This window comes from Pituophis catenifer, unplaced genomic scaffold (genome assembly GCF_029215685.1).
Source record: "Pituophis catenifer annectens isolate HBS135680 unplaced genomic scaffold, rPitCat1.0.hap2 SCAF_13, whole genome shotgun sequence".
Lineage (NCBI taxonomy): Eukaryota > Metazoa > Chordata > Lepidosauria > Squamata > Colubridae > Pituophis > Pituophis catenifer.
Window position 1 is genome coordinate 7262529 of NW_027256893.1, and position 26841 is coordinate 7289369.

The 26841-nt window shown below is 43.1% G+C and overlaps 1 protein-coding gene across 1 annotated transcript in view; it reads right to left on the reverse strand.

Annotated features, from left to right (window-relative positions):
- Positions 1 to 14640, reverse strand: part of SMPD3 (sphingomyelin phosphodiesterase 3) — a 52585-nt gene extending 37945 nt beyond the window's left edge. The window contains exons 1-2 of the mRNA XM_070953047.1: positions 13825 to 14640; positions 13297 to 13794 (exon numbers count right to left, since the gene is read on the reverse strand). Of these exons, the coding sequence (XP_070809148.1) occupies positions 13297 to 13794; positions 13825 to 14640 (1314 nt within the window). The remainder of the gene's footprint in view (positions 1 to 13296; positions 13795 to 13824) is intronic.
- Between the last annotated feature and the right edge of the window lie 12201 nt (positions 14641 to 26841).

Below are 26841 nucleotides of genomic sequence, written 5' to 3' on the forward strand. Positions count from 1 at the left end.
CATATCAAGTTCCCTCAATCCTTCATCATATGGTTCAGCCCCCAGATCATCTTCGTTGCTCTTCTCTGCACTCCCTCTAGGGTCTCAACATTACTTTCATATTGTGGTGACCAGAATAATTAAAACTACCTGTACAAACAGGGCCCAAATAGGTAGTAATAAGGTGACCTCAGTTGCTCTGTTTTCAATTATTTCTAAAAAGCTAATAAGTTGGATGCTGATGAGATATTCCCGAGGAGACCTGCTGCAGCAGAGAAATAGTCACCGGAAGCTTCTATCTCCCTTGCCTCACTAAGTGAGGAAGTATTAGAAGGTTCTCCTGGGACTTCCAATTGGATAGCTTAATAATGGGTGGAAGAGACAATGTTAGAATTCCATTTTATTGCCACCAAGCCATAAGGCGTTTGTAATTGTGGCTGGCGAGTCTGTAGAATTGATTCTGAATAGGGTCTTCAGACTATTAGTGTCAGACCTGGAAGCCATCTTTTGAATTGGGCCTTCAGGCCTGCCACATTTACTGCTGTGGGAAATTGGGAGGGGGATTGTATGGAGTGTGGGTGATATATAGTCATAATAACATTCCTTTCTCAGAGAGTCAAGGACGTCTTGCCCTGCACCTGGACGGTTGGAACTGGGAGGCATCTCCAGTTGGGACGGTGCTTTGATTGGACCACGTGATGGACATGTAGGTGCTGGGCAAGGATTTGAACTTTCCTTCGGGTGGGGAAAACCTGGAAACTTTCAGATTCGGGTTTTCCGAGATGTGCCAATATGGTATCTCTAATAAAATGGAACTTTGAGGAAATGCAAGTCTCGGAGTTTTCTTTCATTGGGGGTGTTACTTGGAACCCTGACATTAACCCAAATCTGAAAGCTTCCAGGTTTTCCCCACCCAAAAAAAGTTCAAGTCCCTGCCCAACATCCACAAGTCCATCACATGGTCCAATCAAAGCACCATCCCAACTGGAGATACCTCCCAGGTCCAACCTCCCAGGTGCAGGGCAAGTTGGTCTTGACTCTCTGAGAAAGGAATGTTATTATGATTATATTTTTTATTGATTGATTGATTGATTGATTGATTGGTTCGATTTATATGCCGCCCTTTTCCGGAGACTCATGCTCCATACAATCCCCTCTCCCAATTTCCCACAGCAGTAAATGTGGCAGGCCTGAAGGCCCAATTCAAAAGATGGCTTCCAGGTCTGACAATTAGCTTGTGAGCTGGCCATGATGGCTGCCTGCAAAGGTATTTATTGCCATCACTTCTCAACAGCTAGGTTTGGAAGACAAGCTTGATCTACTTATGAACTCACCCTTTTCAGGGTGAACTAACCCCAAAGGCTGATTTCACACCATGCACTAAGCCACTCAGGAAAAACACACTAATCAAGATGAAAATAAACCAAGCTTAGCATACATATGGTGTAAATACAGCTTGTTGGTCTTTGGCTGACCAGATTAAGCATCTGTGGTGCATCCCAGACAGTATGGTCCTGCGGAGAACATCAGGGTGAATTGAAGCACTGAGGCCAAAGGTGAAGAGATATACTGGCATAAGCATCTTAGAAAGCCAAAGAGAGAAATGGACAATCCATCTTCCACCTCAGAAGGTGAATCCCTTGGAGGCTTCCTGCTCATAGCATTAGAAAAAAGCCACATGGCCACAGATTCAGGATATACACTCCACACAGCACTCTATTAAATGCTGGGATTCTACATGTTCAAATGATCCCCTGCACAGTATTAGAAGCGGATTAGCTGAATTCATGAAGAATAAGACTTTTAATAACATTAAACATCCCTCGCACATGTGTGCTAATCGTTTCTGGCTCTAGGGGGCGGTGCTCATCTCTGTTTCAAAGCCGAAGAGCCAGCACTGTCAGAAGACGTCTCCGTGGTCATGTGGCCAGCATGACTAAATGCCAAAAGCGCATGGAACGCTGTTACCTTCCCACTAAAGGTAGTTCCCATTTTTCTACTTGCATTTTTTACCTGCTTTCAAGCTGCTAGATTGGCAGAAGCTGAGACAAGTAATGGGAGCTCACTCCGTTACGTGGCGCTAGGGATTCGAACCGCTGAACTACTGATCTTCTGATCGACAAGCTCAGCGTCTTAGACACTGAGCCACCGCATCCCTTTAATAACATTAGGAGGGCTGTAACATTTTCTTCCATCCTAAATGAAAAATACCTTCTCATTTTACAATTACTGGAATTACTGGAAACATGACTAAATGTGCAGAACATGCTAGAACAACTCAAAATGAAGAGTTCGCAGTTGCTGGAATTTCAACTGTTAATTTGAGTGTGATGCAATCTATCTCTCCAAGGCATTATATGGATTATTTCTTTGGGCACTGAGTGATCTCTAATTGCAAGAATCATTCTTCCTAAGTCCAAACCTAAGATTTAGTATGTTTTATCAGTTCAACCCAGAAATGAGAAAAATGAGAAGTCTTGTCTTTTCACTACATTGGTTATTGAGAAGAACAGAGGAAAAGGAAAAGCAATGAAAAAGATGATGATTATTAAACGTAGAAATAAATTGGAAGGGACCTTGGAGAGCTTCTAGTCCAGGGGTGTCATATTCAATTTCATTGAGGGCTGCATCAGTGCGTCGCCATCGTGGGTGTGACCAGCTCGACATCACTCGTGTCGGGGGCACCTGTGGTGGCCCAAGCACTCTGCCAGTGAAAATGAGCTCACGAGCTCCGTTTTGGCTGCGATGGCCTCCTGCAACCCTCTGCCAGTGAAAACGGAGCTTGGGAGTGCCGCCCACAGCCCTCGCAAGCTCTGTTTTCTGCTGCAACAGCCTCCGGCAATCCTCTGCCAGTGAAAATGAAGCTTGGGAGGACAACACACAGCCCTCCCGAGCTCCGTTTTCTCTGGCAGAGACACTGCGGGCTGGTCCTTCGCTGTTTCCAGGGCGGCCCTACGGGCCGAATCCGGCCCCCGGGCCTTGAATTTGACACCCCTGTTCTAGTCCAACTCTCAAGTAGGAGACTCTATACCATTTCAGACAAATGGCTGTCCAATCTCTTTTTACAAACCTCTAGTGATGAAGCATCCACAACTTCTGGAGGCAAGTTGTTCCACTGATTAATTATTCTCACTGTTAGGAAATTTCTCCTTAGTTCTAAGTTGCTTCTCTCCTCGATTTGTTTCCACCCGTTGCTTCTTGTCCTGCCTTCAGGTGCTTTGGGGAATAGCTTGACTCCCTCTTCTTTGTGGCAGCCCCTCAAAAATTGGAACACTGCTATCATGTCACCCCCTAGTCCTTCTTTTCATCAGACTAGACATACCCAATTTACCCAACAAAGAGAATTATTATTAAAGCAATTTGTCTTGCTCTGCTTGCTTAATAACAGAAAGCCAGAAATGCTGCTTCCTAATTTTCCCTTTCCCTCCTAGTTGGAGATGATTGGAGATGTAGACAATTTGAAACCTGCTGAGCTGAAGAAGATCTTTGACTGCAGCCAGGAAGGGTGGATTCCAGCCAAGGCTTGCATTAGCAGAAGCAGCATGTGTATTATAAAATATTTAGATTACTGCCTAGGCCTAATGCAGAACGCTTGTTTTTAAAAGCTGACAAGTCCACCAAAGATGGGCCCAAGGTAGCTGCAAAGTTCTGAAACGTTGGTGGGTCAGTTTGTCGCTGTTTTTGTATAAGCAAGCCAACAGTTTGATCTCTAAATGAGATCGATCCCCTCACTTGTGGAGTTTCAGACTGTTTTCCTCTTTGAAAAGCTTGCCCTGTTGACACACGACATGTCAGAGTATATTCATCAACTGGAACAGGACATAGTAACAAAGTCAGCCAATTGGGAGCTGAGACAGACTGGAGCCAGGGCGTGTCTTAGTCTGCAGCTTTTGAGTCTGTGCAGAGAAAAAGTGAAACTCGTCTCTCCACTGTACCCTCTGCGTGTGAACATGTTGGCTGATCTGAGCTGAAGAATCAACTATTGGTATTGTAAATACTTTATGTGTTATTATGAATATAAAGAAGTTAATGAATCCAGCTGATTCAGTTTTTTTTTTAATTTGATTTATATGCCGCCCTTCTCCGAAGACTCAGGGCGGCTTACAATGTGCTCAGCAATAGCCTTCATCCTTTTGTATATTTATACAAAGTCAGTTTATTGCCCCCACAAACTGGGTCCTCATTTCACCTACCTTAGAAAGGATGGAAGGCTGAGTCAACCTTGAGCCTTGGCGAGATTCGAACCCTGCAGTAATTGCAGGCAGCTGGTCTTAATAACCAGCTTAATAACAGGGTGCCTTAAACCCCTGTACTACCAAGGCTCTGTTATCTGTGTGTGCTTCTGGATTTGATTTTTGCAAGAAAATCTGACACGACAGCCTGCTTTGATGTTACTTTTGATATTCACATTGCATTTTCTCAATTGAAACTCCAAGCTAGAGTCTCAGATTGGAGGAAAACATTTAGATCTTGATCAATAATACTACAGCAGTGGTCTGCATCAAGCCTCTACACTTGGAAAGTTTTAGAAATACAGGGGCTCCAACTCCTGGAATTCCTCAAGCGCATGCGGGGTGTGTGTGTGTGTGCATGAGGTGGGCAGGGCATTGCAGGGGTGCACATCAGTGGTGAAATCTAAAATTTATTAGTACCGGTTCTGTGGGCATGGCTTGGTGTGGAGGGTAATGTGACTGGGTGGGCGTGGCCAATTTTTTTTTTTTACTTTTAAAACCATTTTTTCTACAACCTCTTGGCGAAGAGGTTGTAAAAAAATGCTTTCAAAAGGCTCTGATGATCCCAGCTGAGTTGCCTTTTTTTCTTTTAAAAGCCTCTGCCGATCAGGCAACTCAGCTGGGATCGTCAGAGGCTTTTAAAAGCATTTTTTTTTACAACCTCTTCAGCCGAAGAGGTTGTAGAAAAAATGTTTTTAAAAGAAAAAAAGCCTTTGCCGATCAGGCAACTCAGCTGGGATCGTCAGAGGCTTTTAAAAGCATTTTTTCTAAAACCTCTGAAGCGGTTGTAGAAAAAATGCTTTTAAAAGCCTTTGACAATCCCAGCTGAGTGACACGATCATCAGAGCTTTTTTTTTTTACTTTTAAAAGCATTTTTTCGGCCGAAGAGGTTGTAGAAAAAAATGCTTTTAAAAATTAAAAAAAAAAAAGCCTCTGATGGTTGCGCAGCTCAGCTGGGCATGGGGGGAGGGGCAGGGATTTTTGCTACCGGTTCTCTGAACCACCCACCTCCATCGCTACCGGATCGGGCGATCCAATCCGAACCGGGAGCATTTCACCCCTGATACACATGCATGGGCTGGGGCACATGCAGGGGTGCGTGCATACGCGGGAGCAGGGTGCATGCTTGGGGGGCACACATGCATTGCATTTTGGAGGTTCGGGAGCACTTTGGGCACTCAGTCCGGAAAAGGTTAGCCATCACTGGTATAGGTAGAAGATTTAGTCTAGTCTTTTTTCAAATTTGGCAATGTTAAGATATGTGGACTTCAACTCCCTGAATATCCTTGCAGGAATTCCCAGCATTGAAGTCCAAACACCTTTAAAGTTGCCAAGTTTGAAAAACACTGGTTTAGAATCTGGAAATAGCCTTGAATAAAATACTTAAGTGCTATATGGCATTGTCTACATGCATCTACTGAAAGAGGGCCAGAGATCTGAGTACTAACCACAGTCTAGAGATGGCAGACCAGATTAAAATAAAAGCTTTCTACCAGCTTCTCTTGAAGCCTGATAAATCCCTGTTTTAGTTATTAGCTAGGCCAATAATGAATTCTCCTTGGTGCCCACCTTCCCAACTGATTCTATCATTGATATTTTTTGTTACTATCTGAAATTCTTTCTACTGGGATTAGGATGAAATCTATCCGATTGATGAGTTCCTATCTTTTTTTTAAAATCACCCACTTGAATTAAAAATAAAATAACATCTTTACATTCTTGCTAAGGGAGTGAGATGGTCTTGTTTAAGGGGGTAAAAATTGTACCTTCTGTTCAGGGGTGAAATCCAGCAGGTTCTGACAGATTCTGAAGAACCGGTAGCGGAAATTTTGAGCAGTTCGGAGAACCGGTAGCGGAAATTTTGAGTAGTTTGGAGAACCAGCAAATACCACCTCTGGTTGTTCCAGAGTGGGGAGGGAATGGAGATTTTGCAATATCCTTCCCCCAGGAGTGGGGTGGGAATGGAGATTTTGCAGTATCCTTCCCCTGCCACGCCCACCACATCACACCACACCCACAGAACTGATAGTAAAAAAATTTGGATTTCACCACTGCTTCTGTTAATGTCTGTCTTTTTGAAACTTTTCTCAGATTCTTCCATTTGGACAGTTTCACTGGCTGAGTCATAACGTCACAAGGGACCAACCCCCAATCATTCAGTAAACTGAAGCAGATGCTTCAAACAGCAGCTCTGAGATTGTCAGGCAAGGATGACAGAATTAATTCACTTTATTTTTTTACAGCCAGGGACAGAAGGTTTTAATATTACATATCTGCCCCAAGATAAACCTGTTGGCTAATTCCTCAAGTTATTTACCTGAGGAATTGACCAATAGGTGAATTCCTCAAGTAAATTTCCTCAGGGAGTTTGTGGGAACTCATCTAGTAAAATAACTTGTAATGAATCACCCGTTGGTATCTCACAATTAACCAGTTGAAGGGGAATATATCTAATAATCCTTAAGATGACGTAGGATGCTGTGTCTCTAAATACTACTTAGTCATGAGTCGGGGTACCTGCTGGTGTTTCTATGCTTCTCATTGTCTCCTCAATGTTGGCTGTCCTTTCAGTCCTTTGCTTTGATCTCCACCTCCCCAAAGAGTTTGCATATGGACAGAAAAAGGTAAAGGTTCCCCTTGCACATATGTGCTAGTCATTTCTAACTCTAGGGGGTGGTGCTCCTCTCCATTTCAAAGCCGAAGAGCCAGCGCTGTCCGAAGATGTCTCTGTGGTCATGTGGCCGGCATGACTCAACGCCAAAGGCGCACGGAACACTGTTACCTTCCCACCAAAGGTGGTCCCTATTTTTCTACTTGCATTTTTTTTTACGTGCTTTTGAACTGCTAGGTTGGCAGAAGCTGGGACAAGTCACGGGAGCTCACCCCGTTATGCGGCACTAGGGATTCGAACCGCTGAACTGCCGACCTTTCAATCAACAAGCTCAGAGTCTTAGCCACTGAGCCACCACGTCCCCTGCATATGGACATAGAGAACTTCAAAGCTATAAAATCTCAGAGGTTTCCAGGTGAGCAGGTGGGCGGCAAGGTAAGAAGTGGTTGGGAGGGGTGGGGCAAGGCGGGGCAAGGCGGGGTGAGGTACGCTATTCAGCCGGCTCACTGAACTGCACAAAAAGTTAGCTACCGGTTCTACCGAACTTGTGTGAACTGGCTGAATCCCACCACTGGTCATGTTTTGTATGTTTTTGGCACACAACCCAACAGCTCTTGGCAACACGGGCAATGTCACAGCTTGTTATTTGATGTGATGTCACCCAAAAGATCTGGGGAGTTTTCAGGTTCCTCCTGCTATTCTAAGACATTTCCACAGAATCCCATCATCGCCTTTTCTCTGTCCTTCCTTCTTTCCCACACTCTGTTCAACATTTTAACGGTTATCTTCTTTTCTCCCCCCTCCCTTCCTCCCTCCCTCCCCTGCCTTCCTTTGTTGCTCGAAACTGTGAGCCAGCAATTCATGCTAAGGCTGCATCCTTCCTATCCTCCTGAAATACATCACTCCAGAAGACTGATGCATTTAAAAAGGAATTAATTATCCTCCTTGTTTGCTTTCTGCCCAGGATGTCTCCTCCTTCTCCTCCTCCCCAACATTTCAATTGCTAGCTTGGTCCCTTGCTGAGTGTTTATTTCTCTCAAATATCATCTGCCACTCACAGGTTTTTTTTCTCCCTCAAAGCATACTTGCAAAAGTTTGATGGTGAAGAACTAAAAGAGAGAGTCAACCTATTCTCCAAAGCACCCGAAGGCAAGACAAGAAACAACGGATGGACATTAACTCAAGGAAAGATCCAACCTAGAAGTAAGGACAAATATCCTGACAGTGACAGCTAATGGAATGGCTTGCCTTCAGAAGTTGTGAGTGCTCCATCACTGGAGATGTCAACTCGCAAAGCATTTCTAGTCTGCTCTCGAGTTGCCATGGACAGAAAGGGGGGAGACGTGATGGAGCAGTTCGAGAGCCACATACAAAAGCACATTCCATGCATACCTTCCTCCAAGGTTGGATCTCAGATTACCAGAGCCATCTTTTGAGGCATGTTTTCTACAGCCCGTGAAAGTGCCTCGTTGGAGAATGTGATTTATGACACAGCCTGAGAGGAGGGGAGGGGAAACAGGGCCAGAGTTGAGCTGTGAATTACGTGTGGCAGAGTTGACTACACTCGGGAAGTTGCTGACATGTTGCTGCTAATAAATAACTGGATTTCTTTTGAAACTTGGCTCGAGGCTCATAGGCATCTGACGGGAGGCTTTTAAGGAAGAGACTGGACAGCCATTTATGTGAAATGTTATAGGGTTTCTTGCTTGAGCAAGGGGTTGGACTAGAAGGAAGAGCCTCCAAGGAAGAGCCTGGATAGCTCAACAGACAGAAGCACTGTAATTTAACACCAGCTGTCTGCAATTAAAGTAAGATTGAATCTCGCCAGGCTCAAGGTTGACTCAGCCTTCCATCCTTTCTAAGGTAGGTAAATTGAGGACCCAGTGTGTGAGGGCAATAAGCTGACTTTGTATAAATATACAAAAGTATGAAGGCTATTGCTTAACACACTGTAAGCCGCCCTGAGTCTCCGGAGAAGGGCGGCATATAAATCAAATTTTAAAAAAATAAATAAAATAAAAATAAAGGTCCCTTCTAACTCTGATATGCTATGATCTAAACAGAACCAGTGCCTTGTTTAAAGTACCTTTCTTCATTCTATTTTAAGGCTTTCTTAAAAGAGAAATTTGATGTTCTGCTTCTTGGCTGAAGTGTTCTGGCATATCAGATCCTCTTTGATGTAGCCTTGAAATGAAAGCAAGATGGAAAATTTTCATTCTTCTTACTTTCTTTGCACCAGAAGGTAAAAAAAAAAATTAGTTTTGCCGAGAATTTTCCCTGCTGCCTCTTCCTAACTGATTCTATCATGTTAGGTTCGAGGTTTTCCCAGTGTCAGGAAGAATCAGGGAAGGGAAAACAGCGATCTGGAATATTCTCCCTTCAGAGTTCAAAATAGCGATGTTGAGGAAAGAGTACACAGAATAGCAACAAGGGTGATTACAGGGTGGAGGCTAAAACATGAAGAACAGTTGCAGGAATTGCAGGGATGGGCTGCTGGGGGTTCGCAGGGGTTCGGAAGAATCTCTAGCTAAGATTCTGTGCAGTTCGGAGAACCCCCAAATCTCATTCCTGGCTGGCCCCGCCTACCCAGCCCTGCCCCGCCCCTCCCAGGAGTCCCCACACGGCCCATTTTGGATGCAGGTAAGTGCAGGGTGCACACGGAGGCTCAGGGAGGGTGAAAAATAGGCCTACCGGAAGTTTGGGAAGGCTGGAAACGGGTCTGTTTCTGGCCTCCAGAGGGCCTTTGGAGCCTGGGGAGGCCATTTTCGCCCTCCTGGAGGCTTTCCTCGAGCCTCTGGGGCCCAGGGAGGGCAAAAAGCCCCTGTCACCATGGTGCAGGAGACTGACTAGGCCACGCCCACCATGGCCACACCCACCCAGCAACCGGGCAGAGAACCTCTTGTTAAAACTTTTGAAGCCCACCCCTGAGAAATTGGTTATACCCAGCCTAGTGAAAAGAAGGACTAGGGATGATGTGATCGCATGTTCCAATGAGGGGATGCCACAAAGAAGAAGGAGTCAACCTATTTTCCAAAGCACCAGAAGGCAGGACAAGAAGCAACAGATGGAAACTAATCAAGGAGAGAAGCAATCTGAAATTAAGGAGAAACTTCCTAACAGTGTGAACAATCAGCCAGTGTAATCGCTTGCTTCAGAAGTTGTGAATGCTCCATCATTGGAGGCTTTTAAAAAGAGAATGGGCAGCCATTTGTCTGAAATGGTACAGGGTCTTCTGCTCAAGCAAGGGGTTGGACTAGATGACCTCCAAGGTCCCTTCCTACTCTGTTATTCTATTAAATTGCTGTTAGCTTTTCTAAAGCTGTAAAATCATTTCTAAAGATCTAAGTTCCAGAGCCCACTGTAACAACATTGCCAAAAAGCCATTAAGAGTTGTTAACCTAATCTTGCATAGCTTCTTCTAATAAGAGCATACAAAACATTTGCTAGACCAATTCTCGAATACAGCTCATCTGTCTGAAACCCGCACTGCATATCGGACATAAATACAATCGAGAGAGTCCAGAGATATTTTACGAGAAGAGTCCTCCATTCCTCTAACCGCAATAAAATACCTTATGCCACCAGACTCCAAATTTTGGGCTTAGACAACTTAGAACTATGCCGACTTCAGTCTGACCTAAGCATAGTACATCAAATTATCTGCCACAATGTCCTTCCTGTCAATGACTACTTCAGCTTCAACCACAACAATACACAAGCAAATAATAGATACAAACTCAAGGTAAACCGTTCCAAACTCGATTGCGGAAAATACGACTTCAGCAACAGAGTAGTCAACGCCTGGAATGCACCACCAGACTCTGTGGTTTCATCCCCAAACCCCCAAAACTTTAACTTTAAACTGTCTACTGTTGACCTCACCCCATTCCTAAGAGGTCTGTAAGGGGCGTGCATAAGTGCACCAGCGTGCCTACCGTCCCTGTCCTAATATTCCTTTTTATTTACTCTTTTCATGTATTCAAATTATGTTTATACTTTTACCTGTTATCTTATATATGCTTGACAAATAAACTTATGATTATGATTATGAAAAACATTCCATGGCCCCGGGGCACGGAATGTGTGAAAGGCCCCATAACTTGGCTTCACTATTAACAGATTCATCATCACGGTTGCTGTTTATATGTATTTATTTTGTGGATGTTTTTATTTTTTTTAATGTCTTTTTAATTGTTTAAAAAGTTTGGACTTGTAAGCTGCCCAGAGTCACTTGGCTGATTTTGGGCTGATTCGCAGAAAATGAATAAATAAATAATTCTAAACATCCCCATATCTCTGTAGGATTATACTCTAAATGAATCAGCTTGTGGCAATTAAAACAAAGAGACGCATGGGCATGCTCAAACCCACACAGAGCACAGGGCCGGGGATCAATTCTTAATCATCCACAAACTGTTTTTGGATGACAAGTCCCTATTTCAATGTCCTATTTTCCATTTGTAGCATAGGGGAAACCATGAGCGAAGGGAAACTGAATGAGCCAGGATCTATTCTGTAGACTTAAATGACCAACTGCACAACTAAGCAGAAGCAGAAAGTCAAACTAAAACCATTATTGTAGGTCATTAACTTGGTCACACATTGAAGAAGTTAAGATTAATTGTCCAAGTGGGTATGAGCTCTGGGAGGACAAAGGACGATAAGCCTGTTGGAGTGCACCATGAAAGAAGCTAAATATTGCATTAACTCTTCATATAAGACAGGGGTCTGCAACCTTAAACACTCAAAGAGCCATTTGGACCCATTTCCCACAGAAAAGAAAACACCGGGAGCCACAAAACCCTTCCTGTGCCTGACTATTTCTTGAGCGGCCACAAAACTAGCCTATGTAGTTGAATTAAACCTTCTGTTTTCTTCTGAAACTTTACTTTTCTTGGATTTATCCATGGTTCGCCTACTGGGGGTTGAAAAGCTCAATAAATCGCATGCTGACAGGTGTCGCACACTGGCGGTTGTGACACATATTTTGAATGACAGGGAGCTGCAGCAGAGGGGTGAAAGAGCTACATGCAGCTCCAGAGCCGCAGGTTGCTGACCCCTAATATAAGAGCTTTTGTACATGGAGTGGTGCAGTGGCCTAGAGGTGGAGCTCTCGCCTCACAATCAGGAGGCTGTGAGTTCAGTCCTAGGTAGAGCCAGATATTTCTCTCTCTGGGCACAATGAGAATATATCTGCTGAACAAATTTCCACATTGGTGACAGGAAAGGAATCTGGCCAGTAAACACTCTGCTAGCTCCATTCAGTTGCCCAGACTCCACCCCGCAAGGAATTATGGGGTCTTTAAATGATGATAATGATGATAAGAGCTTTTGTCCATCTTGGGTTTATGCTCTGTGCTTAAGAAGGCTAAAGATATAGTTGATTCCTAGCTACATCCAGGATTCCTATTGTGTTCCTGAAAATTAGAAACTCACGCATAGCTGAGAAATCATAGAAATTATGGAAGAATCTAAATATGAGTTCTCAAGTAAAAGGAGAGATATATCAAAAAGGTAGAAAAGCAGGGTAATCTGTCAGATTCTGTTGGAGTCACACAACTTGCTGTTAATCCTAAAACTGGATTAACATAGCACAGTCCCTGTGTTCATATAACATGCCATGTCCACCCAATAAATCATACTGTGTCTTAATTTGAGGACCTGGATCATATAACATGCTAAGACAAATAGCTGGATTTCCACAACATGCTGTTCTTCAATAAGCAACATCTGCATTTTAACCTCCTCTAACACGTTGCGTGAATCCAGTCTCTCAAGGTTCTGAATTCCAGAGAGCTTCCATGCTTGAGGGCAAGCAGGGGTGAAATCCAGCAGGTTCTGACAGGTTCTGGAGAACCGGTAGTGGACATTTTGAGCAGTTTGGAAAACCGGCAAATACCACCTATGGTTGGCCCCAGGAGTGGGGAGGGAATGGGGATTTTGCAGTATCCTTCCCACAGGAGTGGGGAGGGAATGGAGATTTTGCAGTATCCTTCCCCTGGAATGGGGTGGGAATGGGGATTTTGCAATATCCTTCCCTCAGGAGTGGGGAGGGAATGGGGATTTTACAGTATCCTTCCCCTGGAGTTAGGAGGGAATGGAGATTTTACAGTATCCTTCCCCTGGAGTGGGAAGGGAATGGAGATTTTGCAGTATCCTTCCCCTGGAGTGGGGTGGGAATGGGGATTTTGCAGTATCCTTCCCCTGGAGTGGGGTAGGAATGGAGATTTTACAGTATCCTTCCCCTGGAGTGGGGACGGAATTGGGATTTTGCAATATCCTTCCCCTGCCATGCCCACCAAGCCACATCCACCAAGCCACACCCACAGAACTGGCAGTAAAAAAAATTGAATTTCACCACTGAGGGCAAAATATTCCCTTCCAAATTTCCACCCTGAAAATTCTGCATTTGCAAACTCTGTTCATCCCTTGCTGACATACACAGGGTAGTATTCTCTATAAGGAGGCTCTTACCTTGAGAAACAGGGCACCCTTTGAAGACAAGGCATCTGTTCCTTTCCCGTTGGGGTAACAGTGATAGGCAGCATCCATAACTGGGTAGCGACTGGCAAAAAGCAGGCCACTGTTCACAAATTTGAAGGTACAGCAGCCATGGCAGCTGTAGACTCCAACGTCATACAGAATGTACTCAAAATAGCGGTGCAGCTGATTTTTCAACTTCTCCGCCGCCCTTTTGTCAAACACTTCCTGCAAGCACAGGAAGTCCAAGTTGGCAGGAAAGAAAGCAGAGATCTCGTGGTCGAAGGGCTCATCCATATTCTTCTTTTTCTTCACCGAAGTCTTCTTCATAAGCGAGGCTTTGTAGAGGAGTTTACTGTTCACGGTGCTTTGGTCAACTGGACCATCTCCAGAGCGCATCTTCACCAGGGACTCCCGCGAGGCAGTACAGCTATCCAAGCTTCCGGAATCCCCTTCCTTTTGCTTATGGTTGGGTGTTTGACCTTTCGGGATCTCAGCTTCTGATTCAGGAGAACAGTTGACTGCTCCCTTGCTGTTATTCATGTGGCTTCCCATCCCATCGGCTTCTAGGTCTGAAATGTGGCCATTATCCTCACCGCCTATGCGCACGATGCAAGTGTTGCCATCTTCTCCATCACCAGCATCTCCTCCACCTTTGGGATCCCTGCCATCTTCATGGTTAGAACCGGCATTGTCCCCTTTATACTCCATGGACGTGGTCCTCTTAATGCCCGTGTTGACTGCCCGGTTATTGCCATCTCCACCTTGGGGCGAAACGAGGCTGCTGAAGCTTGCGGCGCTGATCGATGTGTTGGTGGGAGAATCTATGTAGATTTTGATTTGGGGCCTGCTGGCTCCATTCCGGATCCTTCGCCCAATTTCCTTTGCTCGGGCTTGTGTGTTGAAAACATTGTTTAATCTCGCCAAGGAATCTGGCAGCAAGCAGACGTTGGCACTGCTAAAACAAAAGCTTTTCCCATTGCTGGCCGCCTTCCACTCCGTGAGTAAGGTGGATCCGTTGATCTGGCTTTTGTCCTGTAGTCTGGAATAAATGTATGGACGTCTCACGGACTGGAGAGGGGACCATAACAGGAAGCCAATCAGGGCAAAAGGAAGGGAGACCACCAGCAATGCTAAGTAGATGGGAGTGGTGATGATGATGCAGAGAGCATGGAAGTAGCACGGGTCATCTCCCCTTTGCCGTTTCTCGTAGGTGGTAGGCACAAAAGAGGCCAGGAGCCGGTCCCCGAGCCAATAGCATGGGAAGATTAAGCCCCAGGAGAAGGAATGCAGTGCATAAAGAAAGCCGTTAGGAAATGGGGAAGTGTATAAAACCATTGCAACTCAGTTAGGACACCCCTTCAGCACCTTCTACATGGTGTCACCACCGTCCACCGTCCATCAGAATCTGGGTTTGCAGGCCAAGAGGGGGAACGGACATGCTCCTGGCAGTTGACGTCCTCTGGATTGCAATGAGCATTTATCCTCTGAAGGACACTCACTCAACTTCATTTAGGAGGAGAAGAAGGTGGGCCAAGGATTCCTGTGAGCTTCAAAGGTCTAGAGGCCTCAGGTTGTATCATTTCTCACTGCAGGCAGCATGTAGGTTATCGGGACATGAGAAATGGAAGTGCCTGAAAAGGTACAAGAGAAAAGGAGAGAGAAAGAGAAGGAGGTTGAGAATAGCTGTCCATTATCAGATACATGCTGGAGGACAAGGAAATTACAATCACAAGGGGCCTTCACACATTACACAAAGCTTATAATGTGCTTAACCATGCTTGGAATAAACCAATAGAAGAGTTCACCAATATTCTAAGCCATAGTTTGTGAGTTGGGTTCACTCAATGGGTTAGCAGCGGAAAAAGGACACTGCGCTTGGAGGAGACTCTATAGTGAGGGAATCGGACTTCCAGTTGGCTGCAGAATTGAATGGGTTAGGACCTTTGTGGCTCTTTGTGTTTAAGGTTGCTGACCCCTGGTCAAAAGGAAGGGGGAAACAATGAATTTGCATGGAAGAGGAGTGGCTGAATAAACCAGGAAGAACTTCTCAGGATCATTCTGGTTGTAGCTGTACTGTAGAGCATGATAGAGGGTCTCCAATGTGATAATTATGAACTTTTAAAAGAGGACCAGGTGTCATATTTTTAATCATCCAAGCTCAATTTTTTTTGCATCCAAGAAAGAAATTTGTTTCGCTTAGTTTGCATTTTAATGTGTCCTTATCTATTTTTGCATGTTCAACGTGAGATGTAGATCTGTTCTCTAGAAGTCATCATTTTCTACATTTTGCAGTGTTATCTCGCCAATTAAAATATAAAATGATCCCCGAGACCAACATGATACATTTTTTGAAAGCACTGTAGAAATGCTGTTCCATCAGGGATGCTAATTTGCCTGCCAAAACCACCAACGTGGGTACACATCGGTAGAACTGCAAATAGAAAAGTGTACATTTGGAAAAGCAAGCACACACACATACACACACACAAAAAAGGCATATACATTTTAAGGCAGATCTAAAAGAAGATTCTTGTGCAAAAAGCCACAAAAACGAAAAACGGAGACTAAACAAAACCAACACATACACAAATTGTATTATTATTCTACACCAGTGTTTCTCGCTGGCTGGGGAATTCTGGGAGTTGAAATCCATACATCTTAAAGTTGCCAAGGTTGAGAAACACTAACTTCCACCCATTACTTCTTGTCCTGCCCTCAGATGCTACGGAGAATAAATTTACCCACCCACCCATTTCTCTGGGACAGTCTTCAAGTATTGGAGAACTGCCATCATCATGTCTCTCCTCAGTCTTCTGTTTGCTTGGTAAACATGCAGGTTTTCAAAGTGGAAGCGGTAATCTTAAAAGGTTAAATCATGGCAACGGATGCAAAGTTTATTAAAACTGAGATGTTTCGTTACTCATCCAAGTCACATCTTCAGTCAAAATGAAGATTTTGATGAGCCATGGTGGCTCAATGGTTAGAGTGCAGTACTGCAGGCCATTTCTGTTGCCTGCCGGCTGCCTCCAATTCGGCAGTTCGAATCTCATCAGGCTCAAGGTTGACTCAGCCTTCCATCCTTCCGAGGTGGGTAAAATGAAGACCCAGATTGTTTGGGGCAAGAGGCTGACTCTGTAAACCGCTTAGAGAGGGCTGTAAAGCACTGTGAAGCGGTATGTAAGTTTAAGTGCTATTGCTATTTCCCTCCCTCCCTCCCATCCATCCATCCATCCAGTATTGCAAGCTGACTCTGCCCACTGCCAGGAGTTTGATCCTGACCGGCTCAAGGTTGACTCAGCCTTTCATCCGAGGTGGGTAAAATGAGGACCCAGATTGTTGGAGGCAAGAGGCTGACTCTGTAAACCGCTTAGAGAGAGCTGTGTAAAGCACTGTAAAGCAGTATATAAATCTAAGTGCTGTTGCTATTGCTATTTTTTTGTTGGCAGAGAGTCAAATAGTCATTGGAAAGAACCAACTTTTGCCATACAGACTGCAGGGTTTTTTTCCTCAAAATAAAATTTACATGGGAGAGGTAATCACGATGGTTATAATGAGACTATTCCATATTCAGCAGGCTTCCTAGATATGATGTGTGCATTTGCACAATATAAAAGCAGGAAGGTTATAGTTCACCCTCCCGGAAGGCTCAGATTAAAACCTTCATTCATTCCTGATGCTTGCTGTTTCCTCAGCCCTGCCCTGCAGGGTCAACATGAAGTTAAAATTGTGATGATGATTGTTACTGATGTTAAAAGTTCATAGGTGATCTAGTAGGAGAAAACGCTTACAAAGCATGGCTTACATAGTTACACAAATGGAACAAAGCCTTACAAAACAACAACAACACTGAAATCTAAGTACTAAATTAAATAAGTGGGGTCTTTGGTGCTCTCTGCCCTTGGTGGTTTTCTTGCAGACATTTCAATACCAAACTAGATGACTGCAAGAAAACTACCAAGCTCAGAGAGGATCAAGGACCCCATATATTTCAACCAGGGGTGAAATCCAGCAGGTTCTGACGAACTGGTAGCGGAAATTTTGAGCAGTTCGAAGAACCAGGAAATACCACCTCTGCCTGGCCCCAGAGTGGGGAGGGAATGGGGATTTTGCAATATCCTTCCCCCAGGAGTGGGGAGGGAATGGAGATTTTGCAGTATCCTTCCCTTGCCACGCCCACCAGGCCACACCCACCAAGCCACGCCCACAGAACCGGTAGTAAAAAAATATTGGATTTCACCACTGATTTCAACCCCGGAGCTAGAAATATTCCCTTCTATCAGTAAATTTAAATATTGCAGTATGCCCTACTGGGAAGTCCCTAAAGGAAGTGTAGGATAAAGTGATTAAAGTTAACACAATCAATTTGAGGGGCTGCCACAGAGAGGAGGGGGTCAAGCTACTTTTCAAGGCACCTGAAGGGCAGACAAGGAATAATGGATGGAAACTGAACAAGGAGAGATTCAACCTGGAAATAAGGAGAAATTTTCTGACAATGAGAGCAATCAACCCACGGAACAAAAGTTGCCTTCAGAAGTTGTGAGAGCTTCATCATTGGAGGCTTTCAAGAAGAGATTGGACTACCATTTGTCAGAAATGGTGTAGGGTCTCCTGCTTGGGTGGGGGGTTAGACTAGATGACCTAGAAGGTCCCTTCCAACTCTGTTAATCTGTTAAACCACGAGACTGGCCAAAGAAATTTTGCCAGTACAAAAGGACCAGCACAAACTTCCCTTAATTTTCCAAAACAAGCAGCGGGATTAAAGAAGATTATTTGGTGCAGCATTAACTGCTCAAAAGTAACCCACATCTTTCATCCTACAATTAACTTCTCCACCTGAAACAGGGCTCCCAAATCCGTTGGGTATTTATAATATACTGCTAAACTCCTAGCTAATTGTGCAATTGCTCAACGGAGCACAATTCTCTAATCTGCAGCTATTATCTAGGGAAAATAACAAGACATTCTTTAGGGTATAAAAATGCCATGTGGCCAAAAGACTTAGTCTAATTCCTTTTCTTTTCTTTTAAAGATGCATATCCAATAGAAATGAATGGTTGTTGTACAAGGAGGTGTTCATTTTATAATTGGGTTCCTCTTTCCGATTCTTCAAGGAATAAATCTCAATGCTACTTAAATTAAGCATATTTAAGACGCAACGCAAAATCCAATAAAGCAATATAGAATTCTCTCCCTATTCACGCCGTGTATTTTTCTCTCTTTCTCTCCCTCCTTTACTGGTGAGATGTGTGTGCCCACGATCGCACTATGTTGTTAGGACAGATATCAAGTTATGTAGTGCGGCGGCAGCCAAAAAAGCCAATGCAATCCTAAACTGCATTAACAGAGGGATACAATCAGTGGTGGGATTCAAGTAATTTAACAACCGGTTCTCTGCCCTAATAATTTCTTCCAACAACCAGTTTGCCAAACTGCTCAGAAAGTTTAACAACCGGTTTTCCCGAAGTGGTGCGAACTGGCTGAATCCCACCACTGGATACAATCAAGATCAAGGGAGGTACTAATACCACAGAACTGGGAGCAACCTACCACTAGTCTATGTAACCTAGTAGTTCTTAGCTCATTGGTGTACAAGACCAGTGACTCACTGTAACTTGGTAGCTTTGAAATTTCATGAAATAATTATTTGGCGATTGTGGGTGCTTTGTGGGTGAAATTTCCACCACAGCTCTCTCATCTATTCTTTCATCAAACTGCTTAGGGGGAAAGAAAAAAGTTGAAAAAGTTCAGAAGAAATGTTCTTGCTGACCCCATTAATGAATGTGCAGTGATTCAGCCTTTTAAAAGCTACGTGCATCTGCTTAGATGAGCACATGGGTGGTTCTCCACATTAAGGAGAAGAGGCGGAGAAGGTTAGAAGGAGGGAAAAAGAGAGGAGCGGGGGGAAGGGAAGGGGAAGTAGGAAAGAGAAGGAGAGGAAGAATGAAGAAAGTAGGAGGAGATAGAAGAAGGAAGAGAAGGGGAGGAGAAGAAGAAAAAAAGGTAGTGGCCAAATAAAGAAGGGTAAATGGTAAAAGAGCAGCCCCGGACAAGTAAAAATCAAAAATGAAAGTTAAAAGATAAGATGAATGAAAAATGGTGGATAAATGACTGTACGTGTAAATATGTTTATGGGAAATAAAAATAAAAACTTTTTTGGAAAAAAAAAAGGAAAAGAGGCGAACAGCTATGCAAGGGTCTGTTGCGAAGGTTATCTACTGCAAGAGCTATTTGACCTGCCCAGTTTTTCATTCCTGTTTTTTTTTTTTTTTTTTAATTTGATTTATATGCCGCCCTTCTCCGGAGACTCAGGGCGGCTTACAGTGCGTTAAGCAATAGCCTTCATACTTTTGTATATTTATACAAAGTCAGCTTATTGCCCCCACAAACTGGGTCCTCATTTAACCTACCTTAGAAAGGATGGAAGGCTGAGTCAACCTTGAGCCTTGGAGAGACTCGAACCAGCAGTAAATTGCAGGCAGCTGTGTTAATAACAGGGTGCTTTAAACCACTGTAGTACCAAGGCTCTTGTGCATTCCTGTGGTTGGACAAAGGCCAGAGTTCAGTTAATGGCTGGAAAAGTCTTGCTTAGCTGGATGGATGACCTGAAGAGAGAGAGAGCACGGATGCAGAGAATATAAATGTACATCAGTCATCCCTGGGGCACGGGGGAGGATTTCAGAGACATAGGTCTCCTCTTCTGCAGGGAGACAGGAATGGAGAATGAACGGAGTAAAAAAATTCTGTGCTGCCATTCCTACGCACTCAATAACTCTACGCATTCAAGTCTGACTGCTGTTTCTGGGGTACAATAAAGTCTGAATTTCTAATAATTTGTTCTTGTCTCGCTGTGAGTCAGACAGCAAGGATGGGAATGCTGTGGCCTTCGAGTTGCATACAGCCGTCAGCCTCTTTGTTATAACCTCAGAGATACTCCATGGAGCCAGCCTGTTGAAATGGAGCAGCAAACAGCCAAATAACAGCAGAACGGTTTTCGGTGGGATTGGCATCCTTCTGGTAGCTCTACTGCTCAAATTTTACAGGAGGGGCCAAAATTGGTGGAAACCTTTTGGGAAAAGTGTCTTTTTGAGGTTTAATGGCTAATAACACCACTTTTTTTTTTGGAGTTTCAAGATAATCCTATTCCACTGCTGGGATGGCCTGGGAAGAGCCCAGACCTTAACCCAATTGAAAATCTATGGAGCCGACTAAAGAAACTTGTTAGTCAGAAGTGACCCAGCAATAAAACCCAGTTAATAGAAGCCGTCATTCAATCTTGCTTTCACATTAGAACAGCTGCAGAACTCAAAGACTTGGTTCACTCCATGGGAAGACGTTGTAAGGCCGTCATTCATGCTAAAGGTTACCCAGCTAAATATTCACTGACCGGGTGATCATTTTTGTATATCTCGTTTTTTCTATGGTGATAATTTTTGTGTATCTCATTTTTTCTATGGTGATCATTTTTGTATATTTTGTTTTTTCTACGGTGATCATGTTTGCATATCTCGTTTTTTTTCTACCTGTTTCACTTTTCTTCTTTATACTGTAACTGCTATTCTAATAGCCAACCGTTCATAAAAGTTATTGCGTTACATTCTTGATTAAATTATCTTTCCATTGATATATAATTTTATGGTACTACTCCCTCCCCCCAAAAAAGTGGTGCTATTAGCTAGTTTTAGAAAATATACTTTTCCCAAAAGGTTTCCACAATTTTGGCCACTACTGTACTTCTCTTTCCCAAAACCTTCCAATGGAAGGAAGAGTTGAGAAAGTGTCCCCAAGGTGTTACACGGCACCAGTGAGCCTATACTTGGAATATCATGTCTAGTTCTGGTTACCATGATACAAAAAAGAGACCAAGAGCCTAGAAAGCTGAGAGCAGAGAAGAACAATGAAGTTGATAAAGATTCTGGAGGCTAAACTGTAAAGTGAATGACTGAGGGAGTGAAATATTTATTTATTTATTTTATTTATTATTGCATTTCTATACCGCCCTTCTCCCTGAGGACTCAGGGCGGTGTACAGCCAAAATTAAAAAACATGCAGGACAAATATTAAAAAAACAATTAAAAGATATATAAATTTGGCCCAATTAAAACTCATTACCAATTAAAATGTTTAAAACATTTAAAAACAGTTAAAAATTTCATCTTATGTTAGCCTATCAAAGAAAAGGACTGTCAAAGCAAAACAGCCGCCAGCTTGGTCTGTAGTGTGGATGTTTGGGTGGTTTAGGGGTGGGGAATTGTGGTGGGTGGGTGTTTGGGGGATTGTTATGTGTGTTGGACCTGGTCTTTGGGTGTTAAGTGAATTTCGTTGTATGGGTATACTGTGTACAATGACAATAAAGTTATTTATAAAAAAAAAATTGGGCAAAGATACACAGGTGACTAGAAAAGATGATAGGGAAACATGTAAATTTTAAACCTGAACTGTTTTTATTAGGTATACCCTGTTTCCCCTGAAAATAAGACATCCCCTGATAATAAGTCCAATCGGGCTTTTGAGCGAATGAGCTAAAATAAGCCTCCCCCTGAAAATAAGCCCTCCCTGAAAATATTTAAAAACAGAGCTGGAAATCAGGTAAGATGGCAAGAGGAGCTCTATCTTCCTCCACATGCCCCAAAATAATAAGTCCTCCCCCAAAATAAGGCCAAGCACTTATTTTGGGGTTCAGAAAAATATAAGAGAGGGTCTTATTTTTGGGGAAACACAGTAATATCAGAAAAAAGTTGATAAGAGAAATATGTATTTAATACCCTGTTTTCCCAAAAATAAGACATCTCCTGATAATAAGTCCAATCAGGCTTGTGAGCGCATGCGCGAAAATAAGCCATCTCTGAAAATAAGCCCTCTCTGAAAATATTTAAACACATGTGCAGCCTGTCCCCGCCATTTCCTCTGGTTAGGGTTAGGGAGACAGAGCTGGAAATCAGGTAAGATGGCAAGAGGAGCCCCGTCTTGCTCCACGTGCCCCAAAATAATAAGACCTCCCCGAAAATAAGGCCAAGCGCTTATTTCGGGGTTCAAAAAAAATATAAGACAGGGTCTTATTTTCGGGGAAACACGGTATTAAATGTATTGTAATACAGCAGTATTACACAATACTGGAAAAATGAAGATATATCGCGAGGTGACGAGATAGTCAGGAAGATGCTAGATTGTGCAGAAATGGATAGATTGATGATTTTAAAATTAAACAGAAAGAAAAAATATTATCAAACGTGGAATTTCTTTTACCAATGGTTGGAAAAAAGGGGTGGGGATTAAGAATGCAAATTTGTACTGTTAAGCAAATTAAATACCTAGGCAACACAATGTTCATTAAGCACTAAGAAATGTATTTAATAGAAAATCAATTTTAATTTTTTCTAAAAGAAAAAAAGAGAGAGAAGGATTAGGACCAGCGGTGGGTTCCACATATTCTTACTACTGGTTCTAGTAGTAAGAATATGTGTTGAGACTCTTTCTAGAGTCTCAACACCTTTTTTACATCGTGGCGACCAAAACTGGATGCAGGATTCCAAGTGTGGCCTTACCAAGGCATTATAAAGTGGTCTTAACACTTCACGTGTTAAGAGGGATTCTATCCCTCTGTTGATGCAGCCTAGAACTGTGTTGGCTTTTTTGGCAGTTGCTGCCCACTGCTGGCTCATATTTAAATTCTTGTCCACTAGGACTCTAAGACAACTCTCACAGTTACTACTGTTGTCTCTTGACAGAAGACTATTATCCTCCACTCAATTATTCAAAGGGTTGACAATTATCCCACTTGATCCAAGGTAAAAATTAACCATAGTAAGCCTGCCTTGATTGTACCTGTAAACATGACAATGTCCACTGATAAACATAGCAGCGTAGAAGGACAGGAGATCTCAAGTCTTAGATCGCTTGTAAATTTTGTCCTTTTCCTTCACTCCTTAAAAGTTAAATCCAACAGTTTGCAGCTCTCTCCCAGATATGCCACTGGGACAGTCCATAAAGTACCGGAGGCTGCTCTAAACAAGCTGTCAACTTAATTGTGTTTCACTATAAAATTTTATTTCTAACTTGTGCTTGTAAATGACTTGAGTTGCTGAGTCCCCAACCGGAGCCATCAAGTTCAACTCAGTAGGAAAATCCCCAAATAGCCAAATCCTTCTTTATTTAGCCAAGCAGAGCCAGGAAGGCTGTGACACATGTTCAATATTAAATGAAACTCAGAGCACCTTACACCCCCCGCCCCAATCTATTTATATGCGCAGAAGGCACTCGGAGATGTTTCAAGAGCAAACATCGGGCGCTTAAGCAGCATGAAGATGAACAGAGAGATACACAAAGGTCCCTGATTGAGTTCATTAGATATTCTTTTTTAGCTGCTAAAATCAAAGCCCGTTTTGGCTTCAGGTGGGCTTGAGATGCCTTCAAGAAATGAGTCTTTCTTTCTCTCTCTTTTTCATAGTTCATTCAAGTCCATAGATTTTCTACAGTGATGTTCCAATCAAATCCATGGTGGGACCTGAAGTTGAGACATGGTTGAGAGATTTCTCACCAAGCCTGTGCCCAAAGGATGAATGGAATGGAATGGAATGGAATGGAATGGAATGGAATAGAATAGAATAGAATAGAATAGAATAGAATAGAATAGAATAGAATAGAATAGAATAGAATAGAATAGAATAGAATAGAATAGGGTAGGCTAGGGTAGGGTAGGCTAGGGTAGATGATAGATAGATGATAGATAGATGATAAATAGTTAGAAAGATAGATAAATGATAGATAGATGGATGGATGATATAGATGATAGATAGGTGGATGGTAGAAAGATAGATAAAAGATAGATAGATAGATAGATAGATAGATAGATAGATAGATAGATAGATAGATAGATAAATAAATGATAGATAGAGATAGATAGATAGATAGATAGATAGATAGATAGATAGATAGATAGAAAGATAGATAGGTAAATGATAGATAGATATAGATAGATAGATGATAGAAAGATAGATAAATGATAGATAAATGATAGATGATAGGTAGGTAGGTAGGTAGGTAAGTAGGTAGGGTAGTAAGTAGATATAGAGTTGAAGTAATGCAGATTAAATCTAATGGGTGTAAATGACATAAGTTTACATTTGGGAGCAATTGAAACTTGTATGACTGCCAGGAAGAAAAATTCTTCCAAATTGTCTACCACAGTTTTCTTAACATCTTAGCAGCTTGAAGATGTGTGGACTTCAACTCCCAGAATTCCCCCGCCACCCTTCCGGGAGCTGAAATCCACACATCTTCAAGTTGCCAAGGTTGAGAACTCCTGGTCTATCAGTCCCCATTCAACCTGATGAAAGAGAATTTGCTTTTGAATAGGAATTGTCCTACCTTTTGGGACCAAAACCTCTCTGGAATGATTGACAGTTTCTCCAGCTTCCATGTTTCCATTCAACCCCAAGGGAAGACATCAGGAGGGACCTCTTGACTACAGGATGTCCACATGAGAAGTGTTGGAGAACTTGTTCTTCCCATTAAATAAAATAGACCGGGGTAGTATAAAAGTCTCCTGCTTTGAGTAAGGTGTTGGTCTACTCTAGAAGAGCTTCCGAGTTCCCTTCCAGACCTATGATTCTATGGAGACAGATGAACAAATTGTCCACCCAATTTCACCTCCAAAAATTGGGTGGAGAATTTCAAAAAGCCTCATGGAGAAGGCTTCTTCTTAGATAGAGCAGTTTGACCACAGGCTCACATATCTAACCAGGGGTAGGATCCTTTGTTCTCTCTCCTTGAAGAACTTTCATCAGAAGCTCAACAATCAACTGTCTGGGAGAGTTCTAGTTCTGGATATTGAGGATGGAATGCGAAGGCAGAAATGTTCTAAAGTCTCTTTTACAAGAGTCAGATTCTGACTTGGTGGAATATTTGCTCGGACAAAAAGGAACGTTTATTTAGTGTAAAGGAGAGCTGTTTACATTCCTTCTTCCTTGCGTGCTCCAACTGTCCAACTGGAAAGGGAATAATTTCATCTTTTAAAAACACACGGAGGAGACCAAGTGGTTCCTGAGGCTGAGAAGGATGTAAAAAAAAAAACAAAAGACCCCACCCCAATTTCCATTGGGACATCTCATGTCTGGAGACTCCATCGTTCCCAAGAAAAACCACAGTTCAGAAAAAACAGACTTCTTCTTTCACACAATTCCCCATCCTTTTTGCAACTTGGAGTAAGGGGTGATTCAAGGTATCTGTGTTAAATGAAACACCTCTGTGTTTATGAAGAGGGAAAGATAAGTTTCTAGTGGAGTTTTCTCAGTGGTGAAATCCAAACTTTCTTACTACTGGAGATTTTGCGGTATCCTTCTCCTGTTACACCCACCAAGCCACGCCCATCAAGCCATGCCACGCCCACCAACTGGAATAGTACATGGTAACAAGGTCAGTCAATGTATAGGCATAGCAACTAAGTAAGCCAATGAGGGCTGTTTGGGAGCTGAGACTTCCACTCCAGGGGAAGGATATTGCAAAATCTCCAATCCCTCCCTACTCCTGGGAAGGATATTGCAAAATCTCCATTCTCACCCCACTCTGGGGCCAGCCAGAGGTGGTATTTGCCGGTTCTCCGAACTACTCAAAATTTCTGCTACCAGTTCTCCGAACTACTCAAAATTTCTGCTACCGGTTCTCCAGAACCTGTCAGAACCTGCTGGATTTCACCCCTCAGTTTTCTACTTGATGGAGAGGACTTTCCTGGGATTTAGGAGAAGGAAGGTTTGGAACAAGAGATTGGATGTGCATAACATCCTTGTTCACCTGTGTCAGACTATATTCATCAACTGGAATAGGACATGGTAACAAGGTCAGCGAATGTATAGGCATAGCAACTAAGTCAGCCAGTGAGGGCTGTTTGGAAGCTGGGACAAACTGGAGCCAGGGCGTGTCTTAGTCTGCAGCTTCTGAGTCTGTGCAGAGAAAATGAAACTAACTGCTCTCTCCTGCCTTATGTTTTGCTTGTAACTGCTACGTTGGAAGAAATCTGCTGTTGGTATTGTAAATTTACTTCATGTCTTACTGTATATGTATATAAAGAGGTTAATGAATCCTGCTGAATCAGTCTGCCTGTGTGTGCTTTCTGGATTTAATTTCTGCAACAACCTGATCGGCTGAAGGCCCAACATTGAGTCTATACAACATCTGATATACATAAAAAAGGAAGGAAGGGGAAGGAAGCACTTAGTGCCCAAAGAGACCCCTCTAGCAACCTCTGCAGAAGAGGAAGATGCCACGAAGATGCTACTAGACCCATCATGCGAAACCTTCAGGCATTGCCAAAGCATTCCTCTTTCTTTTGTTTCCTTTTACCCTCAGTGCCAGGTAGTCCTCGACTTCTGGTCCCATAGTTGGGACCAGAATTTCCACTGCTAAGCAAGACGGTGGTTACATGAGTTGCACCCGATTTTATGATCTTTATTACCATGGTTGTTAAATGAATCACTGCAGTTGTTCAGTAAATCGTGGCTGTAAAGCAAATCCAACTTCCCCGTTGACTTTGTCTGTCGGATG